Source organism: Littorina saxatilis, linkage group LG6, assembly GCF_037325665.1.
Source record: "Littorina saxatilis isolate snail1 linkage group LG6, US_GU_Lsax_2.0, whole genome shotgun sequence".
NCBI classification, from domain to species: Eukaryota; Metazoa; Mollusca; class Gastropoda; order Littorinimorpha; family Littorinidae; genus Littorina; species Littorina saxatilis.
This window is the reverse complement of record NC_090250.1, coordinates 19336104-19358979: the sequence shown is the minus strand read 5'-3', so window position 1 is coordinate 19358979 and position 22876 is coordinate 19336104. Positions and strand designations below refer to the sequence as shown.

General features: G+C 46.0%; 2 protein-coding genes across 2 annotated transcripts in view; one reads left to right on the top strand and one right to left on the bottom strand.

Moving 5' to 3' along the window:
• The window catches only part of LOC138968691 (arginine--tRNA ligase, cytoplasmic-like), a gene marked incomplete at its 3' end in the record, with an annotated part of 154209 nt that overhangs the window by 99153 nt on the left and 32180 nt on the right, over nt 1-22876 (bottom strand).
• Nucleotides 324-8130, top strand: LOC138969706 (uncharacterized). The gene is made up of 3 exons (XM_070342565.1): nt 324-4567; nt 4815-5105; nt 5525-8130. The coding sequence occupies exons 1-3, from the start codon at nt 3902-3904 to the stop codon at nt 6539-6541; spliced, it is 1974 nt and encodes a 657-aa protein (XP_070198666.1). The 5' UTR covers nt 324-3901; the 3' UTR covers nt 6542-8130.

The window sequence follows — 22876 nt, the reverse complement described above, 5'->3', positions numbered from 1 at the left end:
TGGCAGAAAACGTGACAACGGATGAACCAAACTGCTAACACTCTTCAAACCACACATTTACAGCCAACCATTTATAATTAGCACTGTTTCTCTCTGTACTTTTAGTTCGCCACCGTTTTAGCGCAGTGTGTGTGTGTGTGTGTGTGTGTGTGTGTGTGTGTGTGTGTGTGTGTGTGTGTGTGTGTGAGTGCGTGTGAGTGTGTGTGTGTATTTGTGTGTGTGTGTGTGTATGCGTGTGTGTGTGTGTGTGTGTGTGTGTCTGTGTGTACGTTCGTGCATGCGTGCATGCGTGCGTGTGTGTATGTGTGTGTGCGCGTGTGTGTGTGTGTTGTGGTTAAGAGGATAACACTCCAGCGTTAAGTCTCCAGTGTTTGCCAGGACAAACCCCTAAAGCCCTGTGCGCGTCTGCTGTGTTGTTCCAGGTAATCTATCGATGCCGGTGACCCTGCTTGTCAACACAGAGACAGAGAGAGACAAAACGCAAGAGAGCCTGCCCCTCAGCCGACTACAGAGAGACACAACGAGAGCGTTTGTCCCTCTACTGACTGCAGAGAGCGAGAGAGCCTGTCTGACAACAGATTGCAGACAGCAGCCAGAGAGTTTGCACGTGCTACACAGCGCTGTGGTGCGACCCTCTCTTCGTTTCTCTTCAGTTGCTGCTGTCGCGTGCTACCCTCCGCTGTGACAGCAAGGCATCGTCACAATGATCGTTGATCGCTTGTGTGTTCTGCTGTGATCGGTTTTGTGTTCTGCTGTAATTGGTTAGATGTTTTGTTGTGATAGTTGTCAAGTCAAGTTCAGTTGTGATAGGTTATGTCTTCTGCTGTAATCGGTTAGATGTTTTGTTGTGATAGTTGTCAAGTTCAGTTGTGATAGGTTTTGTATTCGGCGACGGTCAGTCAGTCGGCCAGGTGTGATTCTTCCAGTATTACCCTCAATCAGATGGGGGAAAAGTTTGACATTCGACCAACCTAATGTGCTAATCCATGTTTGAACTTCTTTCTCACTCCTGCTATGAATCAGATCCAGCCGACTGATTCCACTTCGTCAATGAAAATTGCCAAGTTTATCGCTACAAAACAACATCAACAGCACACGTACCCTTTTGTCGTCATCGACGTTTTGTTCTTGTAGCTGGAACAATGTGGGCTTCATAGCACCAATCACAGGAAAACTACCTACCGTAGGACCACTGCGAGGCGTTGCCATAAGAGCAAGCCCTTTTGCTAAACGACTGACTTCAGACTCTGTCAAAGAAGGGTGTAAAAGGGACGGAAAACGATATTACCCTCAACAAAGCTCGGTGGTAGAACAAGGTGTCTTGACTGCTAGACCACTGCGATGTGTTAACAAAAAAAAGTCGCTTTGCTGAACGACTCTCTGTCAATGAAGGGTGTGAACGGGACGGAAAACGATATTACACTCAACAAAGCTCGGTGGTAGAACAAGGTGTCTTGGCCGCTCCAACCAGCTACCGCAGTAAAACAAGTCGCCCATCGCCCGTCGTCTACCACCCCGCCAGTCTATGTGATGATGAAGCCACGCCAACAGTTTTTCCACACTAAGTAACGATCCGTTTTTTGTTGCGTCGGGGAGTGAAGGCCTGTGTAAGTCAGCACAGCCAATCTCTCCACAGAGACCGACCACTTAGCCCTGATTGAAGAGACAGAGAAGACAACGTAGGGACCCCCCCAGGAGCCGCCGAAACTGTAGTGAGTGGGCACGTGAATCCCCAGCCAGATTGACGAAGGGAAGAGCGACACAATATATTCCAGCCTGCAGATAAACATGGCTTGAAGGGCAGGATCGTGACAAAACCCCTTGCGATTCTCTCCGCCTTTTTTTTCTCCTCTCTTCTTCTTTTCACCCGGCCCGACTCAGCCGCACAGATTTTCATCGCAGTATTGATTGGAAATGTGACTGTGGGTGCTCGCTCTGATAACCTTTCCCCCCCGAGAAGCGAATGATTAATTCGCATGCTGTTTGTTGAACGTCGCAGTGAAAGATAAAAGCCAGAAGAGCACCAGATTGGCCATTCTCTCTCTATATCGCTCATCTTACAACGGCACACATGTAGGAAGCGTCGAACCCGGATAAATCAAATATAGTCTAAGCTACGCTATCTTTCGATACACTAAGCAACACACGTGTAGGGTGAACAAGTGACACAAGTGTAGGCGGAACTGGTGTGTGTACGAACTTTGTTAACAGACATCGAGAAAACGAAGCCGAAACCAAAGTCAACAAGTATAAAAACCCAGCAGGAAGTAACAGCGTAACGAGAGACTATTAGCGTCTAGGATATTATTTATGGTCTACAGCCTGTAGGCTGGTAACGAGCCTACTTAAATAAGATTTTGTAGGCTCCACTGCTGTGAAGAAACAGTCCCCAGGAGCCCTAGCCCGGGGCCTGCTTTCTTTTACGACTGTCCTAACGATCTGACGACTGTCAATCACAACAAACTCACTCCAGCTTCTTCCCTGTGGCAACACGCACGGGACGACAGCTTGCCACAACCGCTCCGTGACAGTCAACTTCAAACGCTGCCCGTTCGACGGTTGGCACGCTGCTAGTACAGTAGGTAATGAATCCTGCATCTTCTATAACACGCCAATAGTATCTGGCGGCCCGTCAATGAATCCCGCATCTTCTACAAGTCAACGCTCCTAAAAGTTGGATAGACTTGACAGCTTGCCACAAGAGCGCTACAGTCAACTTTAACCGCCCTTCATATAAGCTGCTGCTTCGATTATTGGCACGCTGATAGTAAGTAATACATTCCGCATCATCTATAAGTCTACGCTGCTGAAAGTTGGACAGTCTTGTGTTTACGTTCTGGCAGGATCCATGCAATAAAATCATAAGTCTACGCTCCTGAAAGTTGGATAGTTTGTGACAGCTTGCCACAAGAGCTACAGCCTACTTCAACCGCTGTTCTGTCGACTGCTGGTACGCTGGTAGTAAGTAATGATTAACGCATCTTCTATAGGTCTACACTCCTGAAAGTTGGACAGTCTTGTGTTCTGGAAGGATTCATGCAATAAAATCATAAGTCTTTGCTGCTATAAGTTGGATCGTCTTGTGGTTACACTCTGAAAGAATTCAAGCAATAAAATCATTTTCTTGACAGCCTGTATACTGATGGGCGCAGCAAGAAAATTAATGTTTCAATACGAATACCATACGCACAACAAAAATAATGCGTGAAACAGGGTGTGTTGCGTTACTGTGCCCGGAAACGTTGGAGAAACGCTGACAAAGTATGTTGACTTTTATCAGAAAAAATTACTTCACCATGAATATGAGATTGTGTTGTTTAAGAACTTGAAGGTGAAGGAGGACAGTTTTCTCGGTGTTGAAGTGAAAGTTTAAACGTGTGATGCAATATCGAACATCCGGGTTTCCCACACACACTGGATATGACGAGATGACAGATTCAGGCGACTCCCGGACAGTGAAACATACAGATTGCAGCGAGTGATGGAAAGGGGACTAACTATCCCAGCTTCTCCCACCACAGACACATCCACTTGTCTTTAATTCCAAGCCGACTGTCTTGTCTGAGAGTACCACCGAAATAGCTCTCGCGAGTTCTGAGTCTCCCAAGCTTGAAATATAGTCACAGAACCGGTTGCCCTACAGAGTTCAGACTGCACGTGGATAAACAACACTTGAGACACGCTAAAAGCCGAAAAGGGTGAACACTCAAAACCTACCCATTCTGCTCTAACACTACTAACATCAACAACAACAATAACAATAGCTACTGCAACAACACAGCCAACAAAACAGCAATCGCAGCAACAACAACAAACACCAACAGTACCAATAGCAGCGGCAACATCAACACAACGACAACAACAACAAAAAACGATAACAGCGGCAACAACGATCACCACCATGGCCATCAACAGCAGCAACGCCAGCCTGACCTCCACCAACGGAGGAGGAGGCGGGGGAGGGGGGAGCAGCCTGAACCCAGGCCAGGTGACAGTTGAGGCCTACTCTGTGGTACTCTCCGTAGCCGCACTGATACTAGCCGTGGTGCTGGGCGGTGGTGGCAGCCTCTCCGTCCTCCTCGCCATCTTCCACAGCCGGAGAGTGAGGAAGTACAGCTACACGCTCGTCCTCGTCTTCTTCTTCCTGTGCTGCGGGTTGGACCTGGTCTGGGCGCCGATGGAGCTGGCCCACCTGCTGACGTACCATCACGCGGGGCACAACCCCACGCTGGACTTCGGCGTGGCCACCTTCACCGTCTACGTCTTCCTTGCGGCAGGGTTGGCGATCCTCATCGCCGCTTTCTGCGCGGAGAACGTGCTGCGGGGGTCCGGTTGCTTCAGCTCGGTGGTCCGCCACGCCTGGCCCGTGTCCGTGTGTGTGGCCATGTTCCTCACCTCGCTGCTGATGGCCGTTTCGTTCCTCTACGCCTCGCTAGGCGGGCTGCAGGGAGGTAGCTACCTGGTGCTCAGTGCGCAGAGCTCCAACTCCCGCCTGTCCATTCTCACGGTGCTCGTGCTCCTCGTCGTGCTGGGCGCGGGGGGCGTGGTGGGGGCCAGGCTTCTGCAGGTACGTTTTGGTGTTGGTAGTTTTGTTATGTTGTTGGTGACTGTCCCGATGCAGTTTTCTGTTCTGGCGGTCAGGTTTATGCCCGTCGATTTAAAATATAAATAAATTCAGTTACATTGGAATGCTGTCTGTCTCGTGCTGACGCGTTGTGAACAGCCCCCTACCATACTCTACAACGTCTCAGAAACCTAAGGGTATCTTGAACAAATCGCATGACCCAGTCTAAACTCTCCTTCATTGCTTGCAGGTGCGTCAGGGCGACGTGAAGACGTCGGAGAGTTTCCTGTCCGGTCAGTCCAACAACGGGTCAAGCGGCCCCGTGCCACACTTCCTGGTCAACCAGCAGGACACAGCTCAGTCCAGCGAAGATATAGACAAAGCCTCGATCTCTCCCTGCTCGTCCAAGCTGCCTGACATCATCGGCCCTGACGTCTCGCCAACCACGCCCATCAAGGGCAACAACCACGCCAAAAGGCTCGGGGAGTTGCCCACCCATGTGCAGCGAACGCCCAACATGCTAGGAGTTAACATGTCTCAGGTAGGGATATGATATATGATATGTGTGTTAATTTTTGTCACATGTAGAAAAAAGTTTTTTTTCACTAAAGAACAGACAGGGCATTTCATGAATGGTGTGTGTGTGTGTGTGTGTGTGTGTGTGTGTGTGTGTGTGTGTGTGTGTGTGTGTGTGTGTGTGTGTGTGTGTGTCTGTGTCTGTGTCTGTGCATGTGTGTGTGTGAGAGATAGATAGAGAGAGAGAGAGCGAGAGAGAGAGAGAGAGAGAGAGAGAGAGAGAGAGAGAGAGGCGCATTACAATATCAGCTACAAGTACCTTCAGCTAACTGATTGATTGGCTACTGGTTGCTGATTGATTGGCAACTGATTTGTTGATTGATTGCTTGCGCGCTTGACTGATTGATTGATAGACTGACTGACAGTGTTCGATGTTATCCTCAGGTTCTGGGCCGGCGACGCCACACCATCTGTCAGATCGGAGACTCCAGCACGCCGCCAGACCCCATCAGCAAGGCCAAGCAGTACAACTACGTGCGCAAGTTCTCCGTCGACATCTCCGCCTTGCAGGCCCAGTTGGAGAACCCCAAGCTCTTCAAGGACACCGCGCCCTTCACCTCCGACCAGGACATCCGCCAGCGAGACAAGGACAAGGACACGGACAGGGTCAAGGTCGCGGAAGCACGAGGGCCCCTGCTGCCTCTGCCGGCCAGCGTGGGGGCGAAGATGGAGGCAGGGGGTGGTGGTGGGGCGGGGGGAGGGGAGCTTGGGGGCCTCAAGCTGTCCCTCCCGTCCAGACCCCCCGTCATCACCGTGTCGGAGGAGGTGAAGGAGGACATGGAGGGCGAGATCAAAGAGGAGGAGGAGGAGGAGGACGATGAGGATGAGGAGGATGAGGAGGAAGAGGAAAAAGCGAATTGCACGAGCAACCCCAGTAGACAGGAGTACATGCCTATAATGAACAAGTCCGACCTGACCGACATTCCGCGCCTGCCCATCTCACAGCCAGTGGACGAGGAGGATGAGGAAGAAGAGGAGGAAGAGGAGGAGGAAAGAGTGGAGGAGGAAAGGAGGAAAAACCCTTGCAGAGGGGCAGAGGAGGACGCCAGCTTCAAAAGTGTCAGCAACGACAACCGACTGTCGGAGAGCGACCTTGACTTTGTGAAGATGACCTTGCTGATGACCTTGACGTTTTTCCTGTGCACCTTCCCCCTGTTCCTGGTGGAGGCGCTGCGGGGCGGCATCAGCCTGCACTCCTATGTCAACGTGGTCACGTGCGCACGCGCCTTGTCCACGATCCAAACCATCATCTACCCGCACATCGTCACGTGCATGGACCACGTGGTCAACAAGGCCGTGGCCAGGCTCAAGGCCAAGGTCAACAGGATCTGCTCGCTCAGGGACGCGGATTGCATGGACGTTCCGCCTGACCAGGCCAGCTCCAGCACCAGCCAGGTGTGACCGCCACTGTCACTGTCTTTTGGCAAAAATATGTTTGCTTGGTAGACTGGGGTACTCTAGCGCGAACTGGGTTTGACCAGCCATGTCACTGGGTTTCGGCAGGTGAGCAGAGTGCCCTAGCACCATCCATGTGTGATATCTCAGCAGGTGAAGGCAGTATCCTATCACCAGACAGGTGTGCCAGAGATACCTCAGAGTGCCAGAGATACCTCAGAGTGCCAGAGATACCTGAACCTGTGGACAGAATGCTGTGGCACCAGCAGAACAGGGCCGGGCGGCAAAGCACGGGTCTTGATGAAGATCAAGAATATTCTGGCACCCAGCGGGTGTGACCAAAGTATCTCCACAATTTTTGGCAAACGACTCCGGCTGAACAGACCAAGACTTCTCTTCTTGACCTTATATTCCAAACCCGACGTCAAAAGTGAAATGAATGTTGGAGAAGACGTCATAATGCGAAACATGAAGTCACGTAAGACATTGTGTTACTTATCTGCATGTATCGGTGTTGGATGTCATTGAACGGAGTACTCTAGCTTCAGCCCGGCGTGTATGTAACCAAGCATTCCAAGTCCGGACTTTTCATAAAAGAATTAGTCCAGAGGTGAGCGGGGTAACCAGGTGTCACCAGCCTCCCACTGATATCTCCACATCAAAACGCAGTGTTCCACAACCCTCAAGGCGTGACTAAGCGTTTCTAAATATATTCATCAACAGAGCGCCATACCACCAGCCAGATGTCACCGTGCGTTCCAGTGTTTGTTTTCACACACAAATATCTCACGGAGGTTATGAGTACTCTAAAATTCCCGTACAGCTGTGACCAAGCGAACCAGTGTCTGTGTTGACAGAATTATCTCCACACATCTACGAATTGTAAAATTGTAAATTTTGTTAAAATAAACTTATGTTTTAATCTACGAAAGTTCAGCAGGACCAGTGAAGTGTGACCGAGCGTGTCCCTATGAGTTCCACAAATAGGATTGTTCCAGCACCACCCAGACGTGACTGAATCTGTTGGTGTTGGTTCTTATAGGTGTATTTCCATGTTCAAGTGTGACTCAGCACACAGCAGTTGTTGTGGGTGTGTATGTTGTATCAACACATATTGGATCTTGTTCCAGTTCTTCTCTCCTGCAGCCTCTTGTTCCATACAACCAATGTTTGCTAGTCTTGAGTCGAGCGTTTGAAAATGCCTGAGCCTGAAGGCGGGTGTAACTTACACCTCTTGGTATCAGTCTGCCTTAGAGATGAGGAGGACAGTTTGCCGGATGGCCAGAATAGCGCGCTGCATTTTCCTGCATAGAACTAAAGCGTGTCTGCCGCGATGGTGCCCGAGCTAAACATTGGCGGGCACTGCTCACAGCCCAGCACACGGTGCCGGAAACATTCCCCGTCCCTTCATCTCTCTCGCCACCAGCCGCCCTACCCTTGGTCTCTTGCCTGTCAAGAGGAACACACGCCAGCACGCTACAACCGCTCAGGCAGCTGATGTGTGGATTGTGTAATGTAACCACACTGCTGACAAAGGGGAGAGGTCACGTGAAAAGCTCAAAAGACACCTCGGGACTCTGTTTCGCTAGGATGTGACATTAGCCGTTGTCTCTCGCTATGATGTGACGTCACTGTGTCTCTCTAGGATGTGACGTCAGTGTATTTCATACAGCGATTGTGTCTCTCTAGGATGTGACGTCAGTGTATTTCATACAGCGGTTGTCTCTCGCTATGATGTGACGTCGTCGTGTCTTGCTAGAAAGTGACGTCATTGTGTCTCACTGGGATGTGACGCCATTGTCTCTCGCTATGTCACGTCAGTGTGTCTCGCTAGGATGTGACGTCACTGTGTCTCATTAGGATGTGACGATATTGTCTCTCGCTATGATGTGACGTCATTGTGTCTCACTAGGGTGTGACGTCATTGTGTCTCGCTAGGATGTGACGTCATTGTCTCTCGCTACGATGTGACGTCATTGTGTCTCACCAGGATGTGACTTTAATGTATTTCATACAGTATGATCACTGGGACCTGTACACTGGGAACAATTGCACGGACAGGTGATGTTGTGTTATAGGTGTGACCATTAGATTTGAGCAATATTATACACGACCCAAGTAAGGTTGTGGTGGTGGACTCATCATTCGCTCAGTGAGATTTCCATCTTGCCTAACAGGTTGTTACCCGGCGTCATTTTACAACGAGCTTAATCTATGTTCTGACAAAACACACTAACGCATCTTCAAAACTACAGGTTGTATTGAAAACGTAATATAGTAAACCTGTCAAACATCACTGAACAACGTTGACTGGCGTGTGGATGTCAGTGCGTTGTATGAAACAAAGATGGATAGCTGTACTGCGAACTCACTGAAAACAAACAGTTTATGGATAAGTGTACTCCGAACAGACGGAAAACAGTTTACGGATAGCTGTACTGCGAACAGATCATGAGATGGGAAACAAACATTTTTAAGCGACTTTCTACTCACCATTCCTACACTCTCTGACACTCTCTGTGAATCGCTTATAAGCAACTTGTAAATGTGTTGTTTTTTCATGTCAAAATTAATGTTTCATACATGTCATATTCGTTGGGCGAAGCCTACGTGTTCTCATTTTCCTAAATGTCAAATAGCTCTTCTATGATTTTTTTCCTTTACACCCTTTCGGCAAAATATGTCTTGGTGTACTAGAAATGGGCCGATGTTTTTCCCCACAGCTTCTTTTGTGGTCTACTATTTTTGTGATTTAATTGTCCATCTCCATTTAGTAACCCTGTCGGCTGAAGAAATGAGTTGGCCAACCCAGACCCATGATCACGAGTTTGTGAGATGCAGCCATTCTTTTCACCGAATATCTTGCTTCTCTGGCGCCCACACTCCCTCATATCGTATACTCAGACTGTTCTCAATATTCGATGTTCGGAAATAACTCTGTTTGGTTTGTGACAGAGTTAATACTCCTTAACTCTTACTTTTATTGAGTCAAGCTTTCCAATGTGACATTATAGGCCAGTCACTAGTTCTCTGGCGCCTACACACCCTTTACTCATCGGACTGTTCTCTATAGACGATGTTCGGAAATACCTCTGGCAAATCGGAAATAACTCTGTTTGGTTTGGATGGGTTGTGACAGAGTTAATACTCCTTAACTCTTACTTTTATTGAGTCAAGCTTTCCAATGTGACATTATAGGCCAGGCACTAGTTGTCTGGTTTCCACACTCCCTTTGCTCTTCTTCTCAATAGACGATGTTCGGAAATTCAAATAACTCTGACAAATCGGTAATAACTCTGTTTGCTTTGTATGGGTTGTTGCAGAGTGAATACTCTTCCTGTAATCGAGTCAAACTTTCCAACGTGACGGTATTGACCAGTCACTAGCGAGGGGTGTATCGGAAACACGTGGACAAAGAACATGTGTCGAATGCTTGCCTCACTAAAAGCAAGAGTGTTCACTCTTTCACGAGTTATTTCCGGAGTTCGTCTATTTATCATAAACCCGGACGTGGTGACTGAAAATTTGTCTGAGTGTGTTTTGTTGTTGCTGTATTTTTTTTTAAAGTTACCCTGATTGCAATGCGCTGAAGGGGGGGGGGGTGGGGGTAGGGGGGGGGGGGGTGTCTGCTTCAGGAACGAAACTAACCTATCCAAGTCAGCAGGAATTTTCAAGTGAGCGGAAATAGATCAGAGAGAGAGAGAGAGAGAGAGAGAGAGAGAGAGAGAGAGAGAGAGAGAGAGAGAGAGAGAGAGAGAGAGAGAGAGAGAGAGAGAGAGAGAGAGATATGTGCTTACGCAATTGTACTCCGGTTTCGTGCTGATGAAAAACTGCAAAGATTTTTGTTGTTGTCTCTTGTTTCTAACTTTCTTTTGAAAACAAAAACTTTAAAAAACTTGGGGTGAATGGACTAGGGCCTATCACAAACGACAAATGTCTCGGAACATTACTGCAAGCGGTAGTGCAAAAACACACATTACGTTGCTAAACACTCCAAAGCCGCGGCAAGCTTTTGTCGATATTGAGCTATCACGACATCGATGGCCTATTTTTTGTGATAGCGTTGGTACGGGTGGCACGTGTCCGACACCTGACAATACAAAGCCAGTAGCGGGGTCGATGACAGAAGACAGTGTTATCATTCTATTGTCTTAACAACGCTAGTGTTCCAAGGCCTCGGTCTTCGGTCTTTTACGCATACTTTTTTTGACCTGACGCAGTGTCCTGACACAAGGCTGGTCGAATGTCCGATAGCTTTGACAAGTAGAATATTTTCTAACTCAACAATTGTTTTGCTCCCAGGACATTTCGACCTGTGGTCCTCTGTGGCCTGGAACAACACTGCAACGCCTCACGTCTCACATCAAACGATTGACTGAGCGAGGATAAAATGATGACCCAGTCCTATCGGGACGATAACCAGAAGCAGATAGTAATTTGCCATACAGCCTAAAAGCCGTTGGTTATTGGGGGATGTAATCAATCACGTTATGCCCATTACCATGATGCTAACAGAATAAACAAACACACTACTGCTATTTCTGAATGATGCAACGTTTGATGAGATCTAGCTGCATTACAAAAGGACGGGATGTGAGGGGGGGGGGGGGGATGGCGGAGGCGGAGGGCTATAATGAGTGTAAAGACTATAGGCGCGAAAGAAAAACGATCAGCTGAACGGTACACACGCTTACACGCAGAGAGAGAACGAGAGGGCAAGAGAGAGAGAGAATGGGTGGGTGGGGGGGGCAAATATACAAGCAAACCAACAGCAGAAATATAACTGGAAAAGTTCCTCAAAACGATTTATATTTATTGAACAAAGTGTATGTAGGTGATGAAGTCAAAACAATATTAAATGGCTACTCGTTGCAAAATGTATAAAGACAAAGGGGGAAAATGCAATCTACACACACACACACACACACACACACACACACACACACACAAAGTAGAGGGACGTGGGGAAAAAGGACCCTCTCCTCCCATCTCCACCCCCCCCCCTGCACCACCACCACCACCACCACCACGACAAACGGCGCCATTCCGAGGGAAGACGATCTTCGGAAATAACTGTCGGGTTTGTATGGGTTGTGAATGAGTGACTTCCCTTGCTTTAGGTGAGACAAACATTCCTCACGTGTTTCAGACACACCCCCTCGCTGGTGACTGGCCTAAAATGTCTCAAGGGGGGCACGTGTAGACTGTTTGTCTCAGTAAAGGTTATTCACTCCATCACAACCTTTACAAACCCCGAACACCGCCTATTGAGCAGCAAACCGCCCCCACGGCTTGTTCAAGAAATGTGGCACTGAGAGATTCTCGCCCATGCCAAGGCAGCTCGAGGGGGGCTCAGGAACCTATCCAATGTGCTATGAATGGATAGAAACCCTATTCAACAGGATATGAATACATAGACATCTATTCAGTCTGCTACGAATGGATAGAAACCATTCTACAGGATATGAATGGATAGAAACCTATTCAACAAGCTATGAATGGACAGTCATATTCAACAGAATATGAATAGATAGACAGCTATTCAACAGGCGATGAATGGATAGAAACCTGGTCAACAGGATGTGAATAAATAGACATCCATTCAACAGGCTATAAATGGATAGAAACCTATTCATCAGGCAATAGATGGGGCACTGAGAGATTCTCGGCCTTGCCAAGTAGCCCCCTACTTCTCATTATGACGACGGCGGATCGTAGAGGAAGCCTCGGGAGCTGTGTTTGGAGATGGCGAATGTTGACCGTTGTTGGCTTCCTTATCGATATGCGTTGTCAGGCAACTCGGGACGTGTCTCCACAAGTTGTAAGGATCTTGGGGCTTTGAGGAAGGTTGGAGGTGGAGGGGGGGGGGGGGGGGGGGGTTGGGTATGAGGTTTCTGTGGATGGCGGGGATGGGAAAGTTGGGGTTGGTGGGAAGGACACAACTGTGATCTTTTTTCCAGAAGTTGGGAGCATCTTTTAGGGAAGAGGGGACCGCTAAGCGGAAGGAGAGTGCTAAGGGCTGGCTGTTGGTGGGGAGCAAAACAAAAACAAATGTTGAAATGTATGACCCCCCCCTCCCTCCTTCCCCCTTCCGCCCCCCCCCCCCCCAATTTTGTTTATATATTTTTTTTAGGGAGGATGCTGAACAAAAAGAAGCGGGGGAGGGGGCGTGGTGTTAGCAATGGGGTTGGCGGGTAAAGGGGGAGCTGGGGGACGGAGTGACCAAATTGTGAATTTCTTAAGAAGTTTGGAGGATTCTGCTCGGGGTAAGCGGTGGGGAGTGAGAGAACATTTTGAACGTGATGACAATCCAGCAAATGATGTTTACCCAACGGGACTCAGACGTGATTGATAGCATACAGCAGAGACCGGGGAAGGCGGGACTAAAAACCAACCGACGGGGGTAAAAAAAAATTTAAAAAAATACAACCAACAAAACATTTCTCTCACAAGTCATTATTATCAATCCTTCGCCAGGCGAAACACGCTGCAAAACTGAGCTATCAATTATGCTGATTAAAAAGAATTTAAAAAAAATCAGAATTGCAGAACAAATTGCGTATACATGCTTGTCAGGAATTGGGGGGGAGAGAGAGAGAGAGAGAGAGAGAGAGAGAGAGAGAGAGAGAGAGAGAGAGAGAGAGAGAGGGAGAGAGAGAGAGAGAGAGAGAGAGAGAGAGAGGGAGAGAGAGGGCGAGAGAGAGAGAGAGAGAAGAGAGAGAGAGAGAGAGAGAGAGAGAGAGAGGCATCCAAAATAAAAACATTTGGCCTGAAGATATTACGATAAAAACGCCAAATCGGAGACATCTCTCTCAGCGATAGCTGAAGACCAGCCATAATTCAGCTCATACACGCTAGTGCAAGGGGCAGAAAATTGAATTTCAACGTGGATGAAATCGATAGTTTGAACAAGCATGAATCCTATTTATTATTCATGGCTGAGCATCTATCATCTCCCGATAATGTCTGGCACCGCCTTAAAGGGACCTTCCTCCAAAGCCAGCCGACAAGACCATGCAGCCTTCCACTTGCACAGATACAACCATTTATAGCGTGGCTGCTATCTGTGCATTTTTTGTATTTAATTCTGTATTTAAATATATTTTTTTCGGGGGGGGGGTGGGGTGGGGGTGGGATTTCTATATGACACCTGGATCAGTCTGCGAAATTATTTCACAAAACATTTCTAGCTCTGCACAGGAAGCTACCAGACTTTATTTGTTGTAGGTTGTGTGTGTGTGTGTGTGTGTGTGTGTGTGTGTGTGTGTGTGTGTGTGTGTGTGTGTATGTGTGTGTGTGTGTGTGTGTGTGTGTGTGTGTGTGTGTGTGTGTGTGTGTGTGCGTGTGTGCGTGTGTGTGTGTGTGCGTCATGTGACCCTGTGGTTGAATGTATTCTCGTGTCAACTGGTATTTATAGAATCTGTTCTGTCATCGACTCTGACTTATCAAGTTATTGATGTTGCAATCGGCTTGCATGGCAGAATTACTGTTGCGGTCTGAATGTATGTCTATAGTGCGTGATGGAAATAGAGGCTGCTTTCATTTTAAACCACCGCCCAGACAACTTAAGGGCTGTTGTGGTCGTTAATAAATACCATGCCATTAAGAACCTCTGCATGAACCCTGAAAAGCGAAATCCTAACTGTAAGACCCCGCCCACTCAATACCCCAACCCTGTGCACACGAATGCACAGCTTTAAAAAATAAAAAAAAAATAAAAAGGAAAAGAAAAAGGAGGGGGGAGGGGTGAGAAAGTACAGCAAACTCTGAAAGTTATTCTTTTCAAGCCCAGCAGTAGGAGCTTTAAACAAAAATCCGAGTAGTTATTTTCATGCAGAAATGCTGACAAATTCTAAATCCAAATGAGGGAGTCAACGCCATCTGTGCCGAGCCACGCAGTAGGCACAGTTCAACAGCTTGTGTTTTTCCTGTCTTAACCTCATCACAAAGACAATAATAGTATAGACAATACTACCGCTTTATGTTGAAAGTTAAAGACCGTGTTTGCCCTCTCTGACTGCTTCGCAAATGCTTGAAGCTCAACAGCAACAAAATTATAGAAAAGAAAAAACAATACTGCGTACAAAGTCAAGGTCGTGTTCACTCCGCATTTACGCACATTAATATATTTTTTTTAAGAATGTTAGTGATAGAAACGTTTTCTGAAGAAAATAAATATTGCCTTTAGAACGTCTTGTGCTATCTGGGATTGAACATTTGAATCACTTACCCTTTTCTTTTAAAATATGGATTTTGTAACGTTGGAAGTCTTTCTTTTGGGGAATTTGATTGATGTTGTGCCACTTATTTTAAAATGAAATAGAACCTCATTGTTTTCCTTTTTGAGACCGCGTTGCGATGGCTCAAAATGTGGACCACAGTACTGCTTTTGACATAAAAACCGTCAGATTTTTTTCATGTTTTTTTTTATGTTGAGGTATTGACATCGAAACCCTCAACACGGCCTCCAGCAAAATGTGCGACGAGTCTCATTAGCAGTGAATGAATATCCGCCTGGCATTTTCCTGGCATATCTTGTTTTTACACAGTCCTTTTTCTGCCCGCTGTCAGCTCGGTGTGTGTTGACATTTGGCTCAATTTCCTTTCTAGTTATCTGTCTATTTATGTTCTTCATCCCATCTCTGTCTAGGTGTCTGTATTATTTATATTCAATGTCGTGCAATTTTGGTTTTGGCAATGAAGTGTGTGTGTGTGTGTGTGTGTGTGTGTGTGTGTGTGTGTGTGTGTGTGTGTGTGTGTGTGTGTGTGTGTGTGTGTGTGTGTGTGTGTGTACGTCTGTGTCTGAGAGAGAGCGGTTTACATTTTCTATGGAAGACATATGATTTCATATGCAACAAATATCTTTTTTGGTCCTGTTCTTATGTTGTGTTCTTGCGAGCGCCAGTGTGTGTGTGTGTGTGTGTGTGTGTGTGTGTGTGTGTGTGTGCGTGCGTGCGTGCGTGCTTGCGTGCGTGCGTGCGTGCGTGTGTGTGTGTGTGTGTGTGTGTGTGTGTGAGCCGGAGAGAGAGCGTGTGTTTGTGCGCGCTTGTGTGCACGCGCTCAAAATAACCACACACACAAAGTTTTAAAAAACAACATATACAACAGCACTGCCCGTCAAAATAAACCTTAAAGAAGAAATCACAAGATAATAAAAAAAAGAAAGGGCGACAAAACCAAAATATCACAAAACCTTTCTCTATCACAGAAATAGCACGAACCGCCAAATATAGAAGGGGATATGAATGACATTAAACCCATCTGTGAACAGTCGGAGTTAAATTCGGAACAGAAAATCGATCATGCAACTTCTATCGTTATTTTCCGTAAAAAGACTCGACGCACATAAAAAACAACAAAATAAACCCAGAGAAACAAAAGAGTCAAATACGACAAGGGAATTCTTAATAGGCAGAAACAGCAACAATGAAATAACAAAATGAAGAGATTTCTAACCTTACAAAAAATTCTAAAATGTAAAATGCGCAGCTGATGCAGCTTATTATCTGCGAGCGGTGTTCCGTCTCCTACCCCCTCTACCAACCCCATCCCCCCCCCCCCACACACCCATTTGTCAATAGCCGAACAGGTGAGCTTGCATTATCGCATATCTACTTACACATGTTTTTCTCTCTCCCTCCCTCTCCCCCCTCCCCACCCCCAAATCTCACCTTGTGTTAACAAATAAACAAGAAGTTTCAAGTTGTGCATAGTATATCGACCTACACGTGTTTACCTTTTCACCACCCACCACCCCAACAAAAAACAAAACACACGGCCCCTTCAGTTAACAAGTTATCAGGAGAGTTTCTCATCTATCTACCAACATGTGTTTATCTTTGCAGTCTTCCGGTCATCCCACCCCCACCCCCCTTTCCTCCTCTATCCAACACCTTCAAATATCAAGCACACAAGAGAGTTTGAAATGTTGCATATATATATCTATATCTACCTACACGTGATTCTTTCTCTCCCCCCCCCCCTCCCTCACAAAAAATATCTCTATCTCACTCCACCCCACCTCACCGCTTGTGTTTACAAGCAAGCAGGAGATGTTGAATTTTTGCGTACAAGCTACCTGCATACAGTGCCAAACCACCACCAGTCTTCCCGTCATCCCCCCCCCCTCCCCCACCTTATGTCAACAAGCAGCAGTATGGGTTGACTTTTCAGGTACAGTCACCTACATGTTGTTGGACTGCGGGTCACCAGCTTGACTTGCACTGCATTGTGCAAATCTGAAGTGCTGTTCACATGGCAGATTTGCATCCAACTTTTCCCCAACTTTAGTCGTTTGAACATTTTTCCCGAGTCGCCGAGGCCAAGTCGGCGAAAAGTGTGCCATGTGAACGGCCCAAGCGACTTAGGTACGATTTAGGCCAGATTCAGCAGCGACTCCAAAACTCAGTTGAGCGCTGCTCGATTCGGCCGTGACTTGTCAAAGATTTTGCGCAGACTGTTCTTATCGCACTTACTGATTGGTTGGTTCTAGCCAACCCACGCTAATGCAGTTACTTCCCTTCTCCGGAAAACAACGAAGATGACCGGACAATTCCGAATGGTGTGGCGAGACTCGCCGCTTAAAGGCCTACTAAAGTGCAAAAATTTTATTCGCCGAAAACATGTGTAATAGCAATCTGGTAAATGTTCCGAAGACCATTTTGTAAAATTTTGCGTGGCTGATTTTTTATTGAATAAAAACCGATTCCGCGCACCTGTCCATTCTGCGAGAGACACCCCCGGTGCCAGTGACGTCATGAGTGTAACACGGCCTTCAAGAGCAACATGGCCGACGGTGATAGTAGCGCTGCCACTGCGAGTACGTATGTTCAAAAAGAGATTCCATCTTCGAAGCGGAGAAGATATGGCTTCGCCTGTGCTGTCGCTGAGTGCAGCAACAATCATGGTAAGGGCCATACCATGCACAGGTTTCCTGATGATGCCGAAACTCGGAGGCAGTGGGTCAAGTTTGTGCAAACTTGCAGAGCGGATTTTGGTCCGAAGTTTGGGACACCAAATCAAAATTCGAGAATATGCAGTTTGCATTTTAACTCTGACTGCGAGGGTGATGATAATGATGATGAAAATTATGATAATGATGATTATGATAATGATGATGATCGAATGAATGGAGCAAAAAGAGAGCGATAACTAGAAAAATGAACATCAGCATGTACAACAACAACAACAGCAACAACAACAACAACAACAGTCTGCGTGTGAGTGTGTGTGAGTGTTTGTGTATACGTGAGTGTTTGTGTGTGTGTGTGTGCCTGGTGTGTGTGTGTGTGTGTGTGTGTGTGTGCCAGGTGTGTCAGTGTGTGTGTGTGTGCCCGGTGTGTCACTGTGTGTCAGTGTGTGTGTGTGTGCCCGGTGTGTGTGTGTACAGTGTGTGTGTGTGTGTGCACGGTGTGTCAGTGTGTGTGTGTGTGTTTGTGTTACTGTTTGTGTGTGCGTCTGTGCTTGAGGTTTGAGTGAGTCAGTGTCTGTGTCTGTCAGCTGTCTGTCTGTGTGTGTGTGTGTGTGTGTGTGTGTGTGTGTGTGTGTGTGTGCGTGCGTGCGTGCGTGTGTGTGTGTGTGTGTGTGTGTGTGTTACAGTGTACGCGCGCACGTTCGCACTCGTGCGGAGTGTATGTGTCAATATTCGCAAATAGTACACACACACGCACACACATTTTCGTATCGACGTATTTGAGAGAATATTTCTCAGTGAGAATGAATGACTAAATGATCTAAGGGACCAAAACATCAAAATCGCCAAGAATGGAGTTACGCAGTAATTCCACGACGACATCATGCATGTAGTATTTAGGCCAGTAGGGTTCCGGTCAATAGAGTTTCGAACGTTTTGGAACCTCGATCTCTTCTAGTAAAACCTCGTGCAATCTATTACGTCAAAGCAAAGAAACGTCACTCTGAAAGTGTGGCGTGACGTGTTAGTTCTAAAGATTTATCGAGGGTAATTAGCCAGCGCAATTTTTGTTTCTATAATGACGTTTGTCTCGTTGACTTTGGCATCATAAATCAGTGGAAAAACAGGTCCCTGCCAGACTTGCTTGACATGACCTCATTTACATGATATACACACGTGTCATTTTAACTATTATTATCTCACGGGTGTCTCTCTCACGTATGTAGGATAAATACTAGATCTATACGAATATTGCATGAACATACCGGGCACACACACCACACACACACACCACGGCGCACACACACACACACACACACACACACACTGACACACCGGGCACACACACACACACACACACACACACACACACGAACACTCACGTATACACAAACAAACACTCACACGCTTCTGTTGTTGTTGTTGTTGTTGTTGTTGTTGTTGTTGTTGTTGTACATGCTGATGTTCATTTTTCTAGTTATCGCTCTCTTTTGGTCCATTCATTCGAGTATCACCATCATCACCATCACTGATTATCATCATCATCATCATCATCATCATCATCATCATCATCATCATCATCATCATCATCATCATCATTATCATAACCATCATTATCATAATTTCCATCATCATTATCATCCTCGCTAGATCTTCCAAAATACATCATAACTCCCGTATTTTTATTTTATTTCTGTGACCTAAGACTCGGTGTAAAGGCAGATGATGTCCTGAAGATACCAGATATATAAGAATATTTAACAACCGTACTTTAATTAATGGTCGTGCCTGCGGTTCTAAAAACAATGCGAACATGGTCGGACGCAGATATTCGATGCTTGCACTTTCGCTCGCTAGCTCTTCGAAAATGCATCATAACTTCCTTATTTTTTTTATTTCTGTGACTTAAAACTCGGCACAAAGTATGATAATGTTGTGAAGATTCTAGATATATATATAAAAATATTACATGAACATTCTTTATTTTGAGGTTGAGCCTGCGTTCTTAGATCAATGCGAACATGGTCGGACGCTGAACCACGATGCTTTCACTTTCGCTCGATAGATCGTCGCAAAATACATCATAACTCCCTTATTTTTTTTTATTTCTGTGACTTAAAACTTGGTATAAAGTCAGATAATGTTGTGAAGATACTATATATATATTAAAAAAAATAGTACATGTCCATGCTTTAGTTTGGTAGCGCAAGGTAGTGCAAGGCCGCGTGCGGTCGCGTAGTATTTAGTCAGACCGACCTCTTCTGCTGGTCTTTCCGGTCTTTCGTCTTCATCACTTGAACCTTGCGGTTCGAACTGGTATTTCTCTATGTCTATCGCTCCAGAATACGGTAGTTCCGATGTTTCCAACTCCGATTCAAAGTCACTGCTTTCGCACGAAAGCTGCAATTCAGACTCATCCGCGTTCGACATCATGGTAGCCATACACCACTCATGACGTCACTTTCAGGGGAGAGAAGCAGTAGCAAAAAAATGTCTGTTGCTTCCCTTCTCGCTGATTACAGGTGAGATTGAGCACTTTCTCAGGCCGACTACGGGTGATCGGAGCGGAAGAAATTGTTTTGTTTAATATATTTGGTATCCTGATATGCAGCTCTTTCCATTTAAGCAATAAAAATGTTGCACTTTAGTAGGCCTTTAAAACTAGTTTGCGCGTTTGTGCTGTTCACGTGGGCAGCGATTTTGATTTGACTTGCCACCGACTAAAACCGCTTAAAGGCATACTAACGCACTCCCGTGTTTACAAAGTGTAGTTTGCCCACAATCGATGTCAAACGCACCATAAGACCATATAATGACGATATGTCACCATGCGCGGACCATAATACATGCATTACAGCTTGTTCTAGCCTCTGAAAAAGTGAGGATGTCAACAAAGCCGCGGTGTTAGCTCCCTTGCATCAACGTTACATGTGTTGCCAAATCTATAAATAGGACCATCTAGATCAAAATAAAAATTCAAATATCTCAACATTTAAGGGCTCCTAGACCACAATATTTTGCAGGGAACTTAATTTAGTCTGTCTCCAGCTCTGGGTAAAGCAATTAGCGTGTATATTCATCAGCTTTCTATGCCTTTAAAAGTTGGGGGAAAGTTGATTGCAAGTCTGCCATGTGAACAGCACTTCAATCAAAACCGTGTCAGTGCAGCCCACGCAAAAAAACAGAACCCTTTATTACGCCTCGCATAAAAAACCCGCAGCACTTAACGTTTTTTTTCTTTCTCTCTTTCTCTTTCTCTCCCTCGCAATAACGATCCAGTACAGGTACTACTTGTCCTCGTTATATCAAATTCCCCTTGTCAATAAATAAGCCCTTGTTTGTTATTTCGCCGCGCAGTGAGCTCTCTATTTAATGCAGTATCTCCAGCGCTTCAGAAAGAAATACATGTCAGCGAAAACTCAGTCAGCAACTAACCATTAGTGAATGTTGACAATGAACAAAGCAGCTTAACACGAAGGAACCCGGACACACATATGACACAAACAACAGCACTATGTCGACACTCCCTGGATATGTATTCGAGACAATCCGAGTTAGAGTTCTGGAAATAAAATAAAAATTACGCATAGCTTCATTGATAGCTTCATTACCACTATTAAGTCGGGCAGTTCCGCCCCTCCGCAAGGTCTCTCAGCTTGCAATGTCGGTCACATTCTTTTGCAGCGCATACATATTTCACACGTGCAAACGACGGGTGCCCACAGCAAAGTGAAGCGAGTGACACAATTAATTCACGCGCTTACCTGGTTGGTGACCGACTAGTGCATGCGTTCGGCTTTGCAAGGGGAAAGGTTTGACCCTAACATTTAGTAGGTTGTATGAAGACCCAGTAAACAGGCCTTTCCGAGAGAAAACAAATCTTCTGAAAAATGTTAATGATCCCCTCCTGAGGAGCCGATTCAGCGTAAAACGCAAGTCACTGAACGGTTGTTGTAGAAAAACAGATAATATTAATAATGAGGATATCTACATGGTGCAAATCCTAAAACAGTTCTTACAGCCTCACAAAAACATACATAAATAAATTATTCTGTACATGAAAAACAAAGTACAGTCGAACCTGTCCCGTCGACCACCTCTCCGTAACGACAGCCTGTCCACAGCGACCATCCAAAGGGATCCCTGACAGGTTCGTTTCTGTAATGCAATTTCCACAGCGACAACCTAGGGATTCATAGACTAGTGCAATTCCAGCAATCAATCAATGGTGCGGATCAATCACTTATTTAAGTGAAAAAAGGGAAGGGTGTAAACCACACCTCGTTCTCTTCTATCTTCCTCCGATAGCTCATGTCAAAAACTCTAATCCTTTCATTTTATCTGCACTAAAAAAAACATAAAAAAAACTTTCTCTTTAATTAACTCTATAAAGATCACCACATTCAGGCATTGACTAAAATCCTACTTGAAAAGCACTGCAATCAGGGTTTAAAATTCACACGTTTTCTGCAGGGCATGCTTCGTATATATCGATTTACTAAAACAGGGTTAGCCTCTGTCAACGATTCAATACTTCTAAAATCTCCGTCTCGCTTCCTCTCTCAGTCTCTTGCAACATCCCTCGGTCTCTTTCTCTCAATCTCTGTCTGTCTCTGTCTTTCCATGTCTCTTTTAAAAAATGTTCTCTCTTTGTCTCTCCCTGTCTCTATCTCTAGCTCTCTCTGTATCTCTCTCTCTCACACACACTCTCTCTCTCTCTCTCTCTCTCTCTCTCTCTCTCTCTCTCTCTCTCTCTCTCTCTCTCTCTCTCTCTCTCTCTCTCTCTCCCCCCCCCCCACTCAACGAAGGCCAAGACAGCGGGGGAAAATAAATGAGGGAAGTGGACAGGCAAATCTCCAGGCGATTTCATTTTCTCCCATGAAAGATGTGGCAATATAGCGCCATTGCGAAAGGCCTCGAGGAAACGAAAGGAACCGAAGGTAGGGGAGGACGGGGTTAAATAGCGGAGGGGGTGGCAGCAAATCTCATTTTCTTGAGACCCAATCAGATCATCTTCTCATCATTTATCGTCACGAGCCCTGGCTTCTGCATTTTGCTCTGAAAGCTACTGTCCTTTTCGTGTTTACCATCTGATGAGGGCACGTACCGCACTACTGCTCATGCTGAACTAAGGATTAGACAAGACAGTCCTTCCACTGACTAAGGCATCTAAATTAACTGCCTGGCTGTTTCCTATGCAGAATAATCATTGGAATTATTTCGCTGAGTGACAAACGTGTCAGTAATGAAATTAATCCCCCCCCCCCAAAAAAAATTTTTTTTTTATTTTTTTTTTTTAATGATAATCATGACAGAAAGAAGCCAAGCTCTAGATTTGAAATGTGTCCAGCTGAACAGATGGCGTTAGTCCAGGTAAAATTATGAAATTAATTCCACACACACAAAAATGTTGACAGAAAGCAGCCAAG